This window comes from Malaya genurostris, chromosome 2, assembly GCF_030247185.1.
Source record: "Malaya genurostris strain Urasoe2022 chromosome 2, Malgen_1.1, whole genome shotgun sequence".
In the NCBI taxonomy this organism is placed as follows: domain Eukaryota; kingdom Metazoa; phylum Arthropoda; class Insecta; order Diptera; family Culicidae; genus Malaya; species Malaya genurostris.
In genome coordinates, this window is record NC_080571.1 from 325085727 (window position 1) to 325096608 (window position 10882).

Genomic DNA, 10882 nt, shown 5'->3' on the forward strand with positions numbered 1-10882 from the left:
GACGAACATCATCCGATTCCCGGATTCAAATCACTCGAATCCGACGGAAAAAATAACAATATTTGGCAGGTGGGTATTGAGGTTTGCATCTGGACTTGACTATTAATTTCTTCCATGCTGCCCATTCCTGCTTCAGGAAAAACTTCACTGAATAGAGCCTGGGATCAACGTCTACGTCTACGTTGATAATCAATATTTCACCAGGCACATCATCATTTGATTTGATGCAAAAATAAAACAGAATTCAATGAAACTATTTTGTTGTTCTTGTTCTAGAATTCAAATTCATAAAACTTTTCAACATTAGCTCATGTTTTGCTAATCTTCAGCACTGTTGAATCAACCATTGCCTTTAGTTTCGAAATAACTAGAAGTGAAATGTCAAAAATACCATGGCTCTGGTTATAGCGAAAACTACAATGTAAATATAGATTCGGTCATGGTTAGCCTAACCATCTCAATCGTATTAGTTATTCATACAATATACTGTTCAATATTACTATTCTACAGCCGATACCATTTATAGTAAACATGAACTTGACTATTGTTGAAATCATCTGATTTAATAGTCGGCTGAAAACCACTATACTCGCATGGTCAGGTTGGCCCTCTATATAGTAATTGTTACCATAATATTTTTCTGAGTGTAGGAATGGATGATTCTGCCTTTTTGTTAATTTCCAGCGAATTCCAACAGTTTATGCTGGAATTCTAAAAATAGTTGATTATTTACTAGTTCTTTACATCCGAAAAACTTGAAGATTTAAATTTATATATTCAGTTATATAAATTTATTTAGAAATAAACCGAAAGTCAGCACGAAAACGTGCAAAATCGGGAAAGAATAAGAAGAAAACGAATTGTCAATTCAGTCCGCATCTTCTCACTCAATTCCGATAGATTTCCGAACCAACCGATTGAAGGCGAATATCATTCGGAATCGGTTGTTGCGCTGGATTCGGAATTTATCCGGATCTGATAATATGGGAAGAAGAGTTGTTTGTAATTTTGACCTTTGGAGTAACCAACCAGTCGCACTGTGCAGCACGCGTCAGAATTGAGCTGCGTACTTTTATTTTTTTCTCCAATCAAAATAAATTCACGTCGTAATCGTATTGGAAAAAGTGCACCATATGAAGTTTTCCTAAAAAAATATTAAAATTCCTGATTTACACTGCTCGTATAATTTGTAATTGTAATAAACATCGAAAGTATCTTCAGTAATGGGAAACGCAGGTAGTAATCTTCCACGCGAGCGTCACAAGTCAGGTTCGCATGATCTTATTCCGGGATCACCACTCAAGGACGGACAGGCTTTTGTGTTCGATAAAAAACCGGACCCGAATCAAAGATTGGTTTTTCAAAGGAGTGATGATGATGTCGAACCGTATTATTCAAAGTCGGTACCGGAACCGGAGTTTCTACGGGAACATCGTAAACGATCCAATACTGTCTCGGAGGATCCGACATTGCAGTCTGAGGAAGACGGGAATGATGACCAAAAAACGGCTCTACCCACTGTTTTCAAGTGGGAAGGTGGTGGTAAGCAGGTTTACATAAGCGGAACGTTTTCTGAATGGAAGGCTTTACCGATGGTTAAAAGTCATGGTGATTTCGTGACGATCATTGATCTTCCGGAGGGGGATCACCAGTACAAGTTTTGCGTTGACGGAGAATGGAAGCATGATCCGCGATTGGTAAGGCTCAATGTTTTGAGTATCGATATATAATTTGACATTGTTGTTTATCCACATAGAAAAACATTGAAAACGACGTTGGTACCAAGAATAATCTGGTGTCTGTTCGCCAGTCGGACTTTGAAGTTTTCCAAGCTCTCGCCAAGGACAGCGAAGATACTGGTAAAGATGAGACCAAAGAATACAGCCAAGATATACCAACGAGTAAGCCTTGGGGTAAGGAGTCGGGACCACCTGTGTTGCCACCGCATTTGTTACAAGTTATTTTGAACAAGGACACGCCCCTATCGGTAAGTTGGGACAATAGTGAAAAACGCATTAATTGTACTATATTATGGGTAATCTTTTAGTGTGAGCCTACTTTGCTTCCGGAGCCAAATCACGTTATGCTGAACCACTTGTATGCGTTATCTATCAAGGACGGTGTGATGGTTCTCAGTGCCACTCATCGATATCGGAAAAAGTACGTCACGACACTGCTGTACAAACCCATTTGAAGTGGGACAACCGGTATTCGGTTTGCTATTGCTATCTCAGCTCTTGTTTGGGTAGACTAATTGTAAAAGTGCATGAATTTTATTATGTTATTTTATAGATGGTAGAAGAGTTTCGATTGGAATATTAGTTGCATAATTCAGTAATGAAAGTTAAAACGTGAGAAACTTTAAAGAAAGGGTAAGCGGTAAGTTATGTGTAACCAACCCTTTCCGGTCTTTGATCTGTATGTATTCACTATTTCGGAACTACATTTGACGAATAGATTGGTAACAATACCGATGAATAGGCAATTGTGTGATTAAACTTCCAGGCTTGTTTTAATAAAGTGTTTGCCATTCTAATAATTCGTATCTCGCATCAATGTTGCTGGTTAAGATGAGGCAAACATTTTAACCATGAAAAGTCGTATGTAAAAACTGTAGTTCTCTAATAATTTAAAGAAAGAAACACATCACGACTCGGACGCATTCACTGATGTAATATTTTACTGGTAAAAAAATCTCCATACAAATCTTCATACATTGACCGTCGTTCCTCTGCCGTATCACTTTCTGAGTTGGTATCCATTCCATCTTCATCGTCACTGGATTTTAATGGCTCATCCATGATTAGTCGCAGGTCTAGCAAACGAAGTGCCTTCACTGAAAGTAGATTTTGTATTGTTTAGTTCAGAAGGCTTGTTACGCTGATATGCGCTACTCATAAACTATCGGGGTTAACTTACTATGCGCGGGTTGGAATTGAAAATCATTCTGGTGTTGTGTCAACCAATTGTAGATAGTTTGTAAGCGACATTGAACCGTATGGCCTCCAACTTGGAGAATTACGCTTCGGTAGGTTGTTTGAAAAATATCGAACAGTAGAAGAACACCGTTTTGCGTAATTTGCAACATGGTATCAAATTCTGCAAATATGTTAACAACATTGAGTCGAGATGATTAAATGCTTCCAGAAAAGTGGAACAAACCTATATTGAGTGGACATTGCATCCAGCAACGAAGTAATTGATGTAGAAGTATCACGAAAGATTTGACAATTCTTATGTAGCACTGACAGGACGATCGCCGATGATTCGAATGCCGAATGAAATCGCATACCCACTGGACAGGATATGTCATTGCATTGCGTAAGAAGTAGATGGTATTTCTGGTATTTTCCACTAGGTGCTGAATCTCTATCACGTTCAAAGTTCGATTCTGACAGACTGATGTTTCTAGTAACAGTGCGTAAATTTGCAAAATACAGGAGTCTGTGGAATAAATTACGTTGAATTTGGTAACCTTACAAATCGGATTTGAATTCACTAGCCTTTAGTAAACTGGAACATTTTGAATGATGTGTGGAACAGGAAGCACTCCGGTTTACTCCGCCAACAAAGATTGTTGAGGAAATGGATTGAGTGCTCCTGAGATGATATTCTGTATATAGCTTCTGAAATATACGTGAGTATGAGAGCACTATCTGGTCGACATTGTACAAGCGACTTCAAGAGATTCATTACTTGACATCCACTAGAATGTATAATATAATTCACTAAATTTAATGGTCTATAATTATTTGCATTACTACCTTTCTTGGAAGCGGCTCATGTGATGAGTGAGACTGCAAAGAAATGCTGCAGCAGCAGCTATCATTCCAAAGTGGTCATATAATTCATTCTGGAAATAAAAAGCCAATATAGTGATGTTTTTTTTTGTTTCAAACAAATCTAATAGTTAAAGCAATAACCTACTGCATAACTCATTTTTATTAGAGATTTGTTCAATACACTGACACTGGATTCCACATCCTTCTGTTGTTGCACCATGTTCAAAGCTAGCGATGGTAAGTATCTACAAAGTAGGCTTAATGCAGCAAGCAATCTTCTCGAGATAATTGCCTTTTCGTTGCTAGAAATCGGTTCACGCTGGTAAATGTTTGCACAACCTTCCAATCGATTCTTCTTGCTGTTTCTACACAGGAATTCAAATGCCACTTTCGCTCCCATGTGAACGTCCTTAACTCGCACCATCTGCAGTTTGTTACAGTATTGTTGAATCTCCAGGAAAGATTGAGATGCTGTGGTTGCGATTGAGCGCACCGTTTGGCACGGTAAGGATGATTTCGAGGCAATCATTTGGGATAGACAAGTCTGCAAGTGCCCCAAATGTTGAGACAGAATGGCGTCTCTTTTGAAGAAATTTGTTATTCCGTTATTGATACTGTATTTGGAAATGCTTTCAGCGGAGATCTCAAAGATCCTTGGGTCGATTTCATAACTTGACTGGGAAGCATTTTCAAACAATCGCAACCGACGAGAGTGTGCTTTCAAGTCGTCCTCTGTTACGGTTTGTTCAGTTGCGTTAACTTGTCTCTTGTCGATCCTGAAAGAGTTACTCAGCCGTTTCATTCTGGAATTGCTTATTTCCGCTGTCTTGAACTCTAAATCTGCTTTCTGAGCAATGATGACTTTTTCCAGATTTTTCATTTTTTCCACCCATTCCCTCTTAATTGTTTCGCTCTCTTTCATTTTCTCCAGACGCAATTGCTCGTTTTGACTTTTGATGTTCTTTAACTCATATCGCAGCATCGAAACCTCTCCATCGCGGATTTGAATACGTTCCAGAACATCGTTGTAATCTGTTTGAAGTTTATCGGTCTTTTTACTTGCCATTTCCAGCTGATTAGTAAGGAACTTGACCTGCATGTCTTTAGCATGATCTTTTTGTTTCGCTTGTGCTTGCGACAATTGCTGCTGAGTAGCAGGCAATCGATTTTGCGTGAATTTCTGTGCGTCCGGCTTGAAATCATTAATTTTTGCTTGTGGTTGTTTGGACCTGAACATTGTGGATGGCTTGGATTCTACATTCACTGGTTTAGTTCGATCAGGAGATGATTTCTTCGGTGAAACAGGTTGTTCATTTCGTTGCTCTACTAGCTTTTCGGCACTGCCACTACTTCGCAGTCCATCCAAGTTGAAGTCATCGTCGAATTCATTGTTGAAGAATTCGTCGATGTGTTTCTCGATATTATCGTAGTTTTCGTCAAAATTTTCACTAAACACATCATCATCATCTGTCAGCAGATCTATAATTTCTGTCGGGACCGGATTCACTCTGGATGGACCGGGTACGGCAGTAGGCGGGGGCATTAATTCACTGGAATCCGGATCCGACTGGGTGCTCGATGAAACTGTTCCTTTGCCAAACCTCCCAAAAGTAACATCATTTGTATGGGATTGCTGAGACATTTCCACCTCTTCTACGGCTTGAGATGCCAAAATGATGAATTCATCATCCTCGTCACCCCACAGGACATCAGTTTTGGAAGAAGACTTAGCAACCGTTGTAGGATTCTTTATCACCGCTGTAGTTCGTGTTGTTTGTTGGATGTACTGTTGGCTAGGGATGATGTCAATATCCAATCGAGCTTTTTTATACGCCGCCGAAGGCTGTTTTAATTGAAAATTTCCAAAGCGTTTTGATGTCATTATTGGAATATTTTCTTTGGCACACTTATTCTGACACTAAGATGAACAACAATAATCTAAACTATTCACAACATAACTGCTGTAGAATAATCAATCGCACTTTAATCAGCTATACTAGACATAGGTACATTATTTACATAACTTGATTATCACATCAACTTCGGTTAAAGTTTTGGAATGTTTTGCTACGGTTGAACCGCTATTTCTAACCACATGTAAACAAAACTAATTCATTTCATTCACTAGTCACGACTGAGAAAATCTCTCAAGGGGCTTTCTTTCTCTTATTTTCCTTGCTTTTTCCAGTGCCCTGTTGAAATATTAATGATAGTTGTCAGCAGTGCTGTCAACTGTTTTTTCCAAAAATCTGTATTTGACGGAAAAATCCATCTGTACAATACCTTTCTCGAAATATCAAACATCGATTTAGTTCGGAAACTGATTTTGCGACCAAAAAAAAAAAAAGGTCCCTCGACCTGGTTTATCCCTATGGAATCCAACACAAAAACTGAAAATCGGTATTTATCTGTATGAAAATTGAAATATCGGTATTTTGAGAGAGCATATCTGTATTCCTGTATCGAGTCCAAAAATCTGTATAAATACCGAGAAATCGGTATAGTTGGCAGCGCTGGTTGTCAGTGTGTTAACGTTGGCAGTGAAGCTATTTTCTTTAACATATTTTTTAATTCCCCCTCACTTACTATTACACTCAGGCAAAAAATATATGGAATTTCATAATGATTTCGTATGGTTTTTAGCCACAAGAATATCGTAAGCGAATCATAAGGCCGCCTTATGAAATCACGAAAATTGGAATTCCAATAAAACGCCTTATGAAATTCATACGAACTTTTTAGGAATATTGTGCGAAATTTCTATAACAAACATAACTTCTCTCATATATTGTGGAGTTCATATGTTGTTCGTATGAAAACTATTATAGTGATAGATGAGATGTATGTTGCAGAGGTATATTGTTCATATTAATCTTATGAAATTATGATTTTGGTGATTTTTGATGCATCATAAGATTTGCCTTATGATTTTTACTACTCAATTTGCTTGAGTGTACTATTTACGTTTTTTTGTATTTTTCATGTTATTTTTATATTATTCATCAGATTTGAAAACATTTCCCCATATTTTGTTTGATACCGAATCATCCGACCTAGGGGGATTTCTGTAAAATTTTACTAAAGTGTCTACAAAAAACGTTAAAAAGTCACATCCGGAACAAATTAGATCACCTATATATTTTATCAGTCTTCTAGCAGCTCGCAATTGCCTGGTTCGCTAGCTGAATTGATTGAATAGCATTGGTAAATTACAACAAAAATAAGTAATTCAATTTATTCGCATATTTCATCTGGATACTTTCACTAATCATAATGCCAACACTGCGAAGAATGACTGGAATCAGAGATGCCAGATATTCACATAGAAAATGTATATTTTTTTGTATAAAAAGTATGTATTTATCTGTATTCAGGTTAAAGCCGGGTCTAAAAAAATGGTATAATTTAAATATAATTTGTATTCGCTAAAAAAATTATCTCTACAATGAAATGATGTTAAAAGACGTCATTTTAACAGGTTATGATCATAGCATGGAAAATTTAATGAGCATTCAATCTTAATATCTTCGTAGTTCACTGCCGTGCTCACAAGAACATGTAACGACGAAATTTAATGTTTTGTATACACTTAATTCCTTTTATCGAATATTTTTACCTGCTTTTACACAGCTGAACGTCTCGCAATCAGTTCAGTAATTTATTTATTGACGGATGAGGATTTTTTAATCCAGTTTCATCAATCCAGTGATTTTTCCACTACATGATCAAATGTGTTGCCAATACTACTTGTATTGACAGTAATACTGTTTCGTGTAAAAAATTGTAAAATCTTTGGTGCAAAAGGACGATTATTGATATCCTTAATCGTTTTGTAATGAACTATTTTTATTTCAGTCGAAACATATAAATTCACAAATTACTCAAATATTTTGGGGAATTTGCATGTTTGAAAATCAGAATCTGGCTCGAACTAAAATAAAGGTTAAATAAAACACTTCACATTTAAGGACATATTATTCCGGGATCCGATCATTAGCTCCATGTAGTGGATTACTTCTATGGGGAGCTTTGTCTCATGCATGTTTAGATCCTCCGGTGGAATATTTATCGCGAAGAATAAAAAAAAAACGATCGTAAGTATACATTCCGAAAAAGTATGTGTACAAATAAAAAAACGATCGATTGATGTAAAATACGATTATTTACAAAACTTATATCAGTATGACATTTTTAAATTCCTGGAATAATAATCAATTGAATACTTCTGGAAATGCTATTTTTGTCGAAATTTTAGCTAAATACTTCTACGCCGTGCTGTTATCTTTTTTCTCAGGTTGAAAGTAAGTTGTGTAAGAATCAAAAGCACATCGGAAAGAGTGTGAACGTATTGCAATGTTTTTGTTATTGCGATGCGGAACATTTATTCGAAAGTGTAACTTTTTTCTCCTTCTTCATTCAATCCATATTGAACAAAGATAGCAGATCTGACTCTAAATATTCGTGTCCATACATGAGCAGAGAAGCTGAGATAACTAATAGCACCGTATATATGAAAAAATGATCGAAAAATCAAAGAATATGGCAACCCTGATGAGAACCTGGTGGTTTTGCACAGTCCCAGTTTGACAAGCAATTTTCTCGTTCATGTGTTTTGACGTTTTTCACACATCGATGATCGGATTTACTTCAGTGCGAACGATTTCATAGTATTTGTGCAACTGTGCTGGGCTGAAGCTAAAATCGTTTTTGCAGAGATCCAAAACATCGTTATACCTATTTACGTTAGTGCAGAATTTTATTTTTCAAAAGGAGAATAGTTACAAATTATTAGTCTTGTTAATAATCTAATATCAATAGTTTCATTAAATGTGTCGAGTGTGGAAAATTTTGTCAAAATGAAAGTCACCGTAAAAAGTAAGTATACATTCCAAAAATAGCATCTTGCTAGCATATTATGACCAATGGAGAAGGGGCGAGTTGTTTTGATTGGCTTGTGTTTGCTCAATGTGGCAAAGAGATTGGTTGAACCAGCGCTAGGAGAAGAAAGGTTAGGGCCAAGTTTTTTTTTACAGGAATGTGGAGGAAAAAGGATCAGGTTTATTGGGGATTGGGATACAGCAAGAGAAGAGAATGTATGAGTTCTCTAGTATTGATTTTTGCCTTAAGTTCTGTCATATTTAGCCAGCAGTACTGTTACGTTGAAATTCTCAGGTCATATTGGTCCTAGTAAAATTATGTAGCTACTTCATGTTAGTGCCGTTGTTCTGTGCTTTAAAAGTGAAAAAAAATGTAGTTTTATTTTCCCTCAATCAGGTTGGATGGGAGTTGCCGTCTGGAAATGGCTCGCGAACGATGACAACTGCGGAATCTGTCGGATGGCCTTTGAGGGCTGCTGTCCGGATTGTTCGCTGCCTGGCGATGATTGTCCGTTAGTTTGGGGTGCCTGTTCGCATTGTTTTCACATGCACTGCATCGTCAAGTGGCTCAACTCCCAGGCAAACCAGCAGTGCCCGATGTGCCGGCAGACATGGAAATTCAATGAAAAGTAAAAATAGCGAATAAGCGGGTAGTGGCAGGGAGCACACCACCGGGTTTGAATTGGGAGAATATTACACAACGTGATTGAAGGACACAATCCATCCGAACAGTATTACCTTGAGAGTAATAGCAGATCAAGTGTTGGTACAGAACTATATTGAATCAGAACAAGAAGTGTAAAACGGTGAATTATTTCTTGCCGTGGGTGGACCAAGTGGAGCGTTTGGTCGTTTACAGTTTTAAGTAAGTGCAGAGAGTGCTTGTTGTGTTATTTCAGTGGTGTCGATTGAAGTGTGTGGCATTACTCGCCGCAATTGCGAAAAACAAAACATGATGTTGTGGATGCTAGCTCTATGATGGTTCTAATGGAAATACAACCGGATACACAGTGTCTACGGAGCTGCTAAAGTTGACCAATTGTGTGAAGCGTCCATATTGAAAATAGGAAGCCTGTAACGGTAAGATAATTTAAGCACCGTAGATGGTTTGCAGCACCTCTCTTTCCCGAAAAGATTGAGGGCGCGTTGATAGTCCAAGTCACTTTGTTATAGAGAGCTACCGGTCTAAGAATCGATTCGTAGACGGTAAACTGAGAGTGCACACGTTCTTCTACTAAAATATGCCTATATACTCTAATACAAATCCGGAAACGTCAGTTGTAAATTTACTGTGGAAAAGGAAGCTGGGCGATAAATTATCGCGATATAATCAACATCATTTAATTTCGATCTTTCAAATAAAAACTTACTTATTATAACTATAAACCTAAAAAACACAAGAAGCCAACTTAATTATCATCCTTCAATTCTCAATTTCATTAAATTTCAGGTTACTACGAGCAATCGTGAAAAAAATCATAGAATATTAGCATAAATTTTACCAACCCAAAAACATAGTTACATTAAATTGATAAAATATTCGTTTTGCACAAGTTTATGTCCTCGTTTTTGTCAACGCAGAACGCGCAAGAAAAATAAACCAGCTAATCTAGATCGGCTCGATGAGGTCTTAATAAAGCAATTTCTTGCGAAACCATAAATCAGCTTTCCAACCGACTAACCGGGTTCAGATGACGCCATATTGGGAGTGCTTAAGTAATAAATCAGCTCCTGCTGGGTGAACTAGCATAGATAGGCGAAAAAAACGTAGACAATAGAAAATAGAGCAGAAGATACGGAAATCGGTCACTAAATCTATTCGCTACTAGAAGGTATCGGGAATTCAAGCGCTTGCTTGGATGTGTGTCAGTTAGCCAATGGAGAGCCATTAAATTGAAAGCCATGTCGTATAAATTTCGATCATCAAAGTTCGATCCGATTTCCGGTCATCATGTGGGTCCTCCCGGAGCCATGCGGGTATCTTTTTTTTTCATCGCTTTCGGCAATTTCAGAAGAAGACACCCCGGGGTGGGCCAGTCTCTGGAAACATGCTCATTTATTTGCATAAAAACGGGACTCCGGTCGGTTGCTTTGCTTGTCCGCTTTGCTATCAGATCGTCGGCTAATATTGGAATTGAGGCGATAAGAACCCAATAAACACATTGTGGTGGAACCAGATCTTGTATTCCAGCATGTCCAAGTGACGTTCGATTGTGTGCTAGA

The 10882-nt window shown here is 37.6% G+C and overlaps 3 protein-coding genes across 4 annotated transcripts; 2 read left to right on the forward strand and 1 right to left on the reverse strand.

The window, feature by feature from the left end:
• Positions 1-1078: 1078 nt before the first annotated feature.
• On the forward strand, positions 1079-2539 carry LOC131431415 (5'-AMP-activated protein kinase subunit beta-1). The gene is made up of 3 exons (XM_058597111.1): positions 1079-1697; positions 1757-1987; positions 2048-2539. Exons 1-3 carry the CDS (start codon positions 1224-1226, stop codon positions 2192-2194), a joined length of 852 nt encoding a protein of 283 aa, XP_058453094.1. The 5' UTR covers positions 1079-1223; the 3' UTR covers positions 2195-2539.
• Positions 2540-2653: 114 nt separating this feature from the next.
• On the reverse strand, positions 2654-5933 carry LOC131431414 (ATR-interacting protein mus304). Of its 2 annotated transcripts, XM_058597110.1 has the most exons (7): positions 5802-5921; positions 3928-5743; positions 3765-3853; positions 3504-3706; positions 3163-3444; positions 2920-3099; positions 2654-2836 (listed from the first exon to the last, which is right to left on the reverse strand). In XM_058597110.1, exons 2-7 carry the CDS (start codon positions 5662-5664, stop codon positions 2664-2666), a joined length of 2664 nt encoding a protein of 887 aa, XP_058453093.1. In that variant the 5' UTR covers positions 5665-5743; positions 5802-5921; the 3' UTR covers positions 2654-2663. The 2 variants fall into 2 exon arrangements, with proteins under 2 accessions (XP_058453093.1, XP_058453092.1); XM_058597109.1 differs by having other exon boundaries at positions 3928-5933.
• Positions 5934-8444: 2511 nt separating this feature from the next.
• Positions 8445-9733, forward strand: LOC131431417 (anaphase-promoting complex subunit 11). Its single transcript, XM_058597114.1, has 2 exons — positions 8445-8657; positions 9057-9733. The coding sequence occupies exons 1-2, from the start codon at positions 8639-8641 to the stop codon at positions 9290-9292; spliced, it is 255 nt and encodes an 84-aa protein (XP_058453097.1). The 5' UTR covers positions 8445-8638; the 3' UTR covers positions 9293-9733.
• Positions 9734-10882: the final 1149 nt, after the last annotated feature.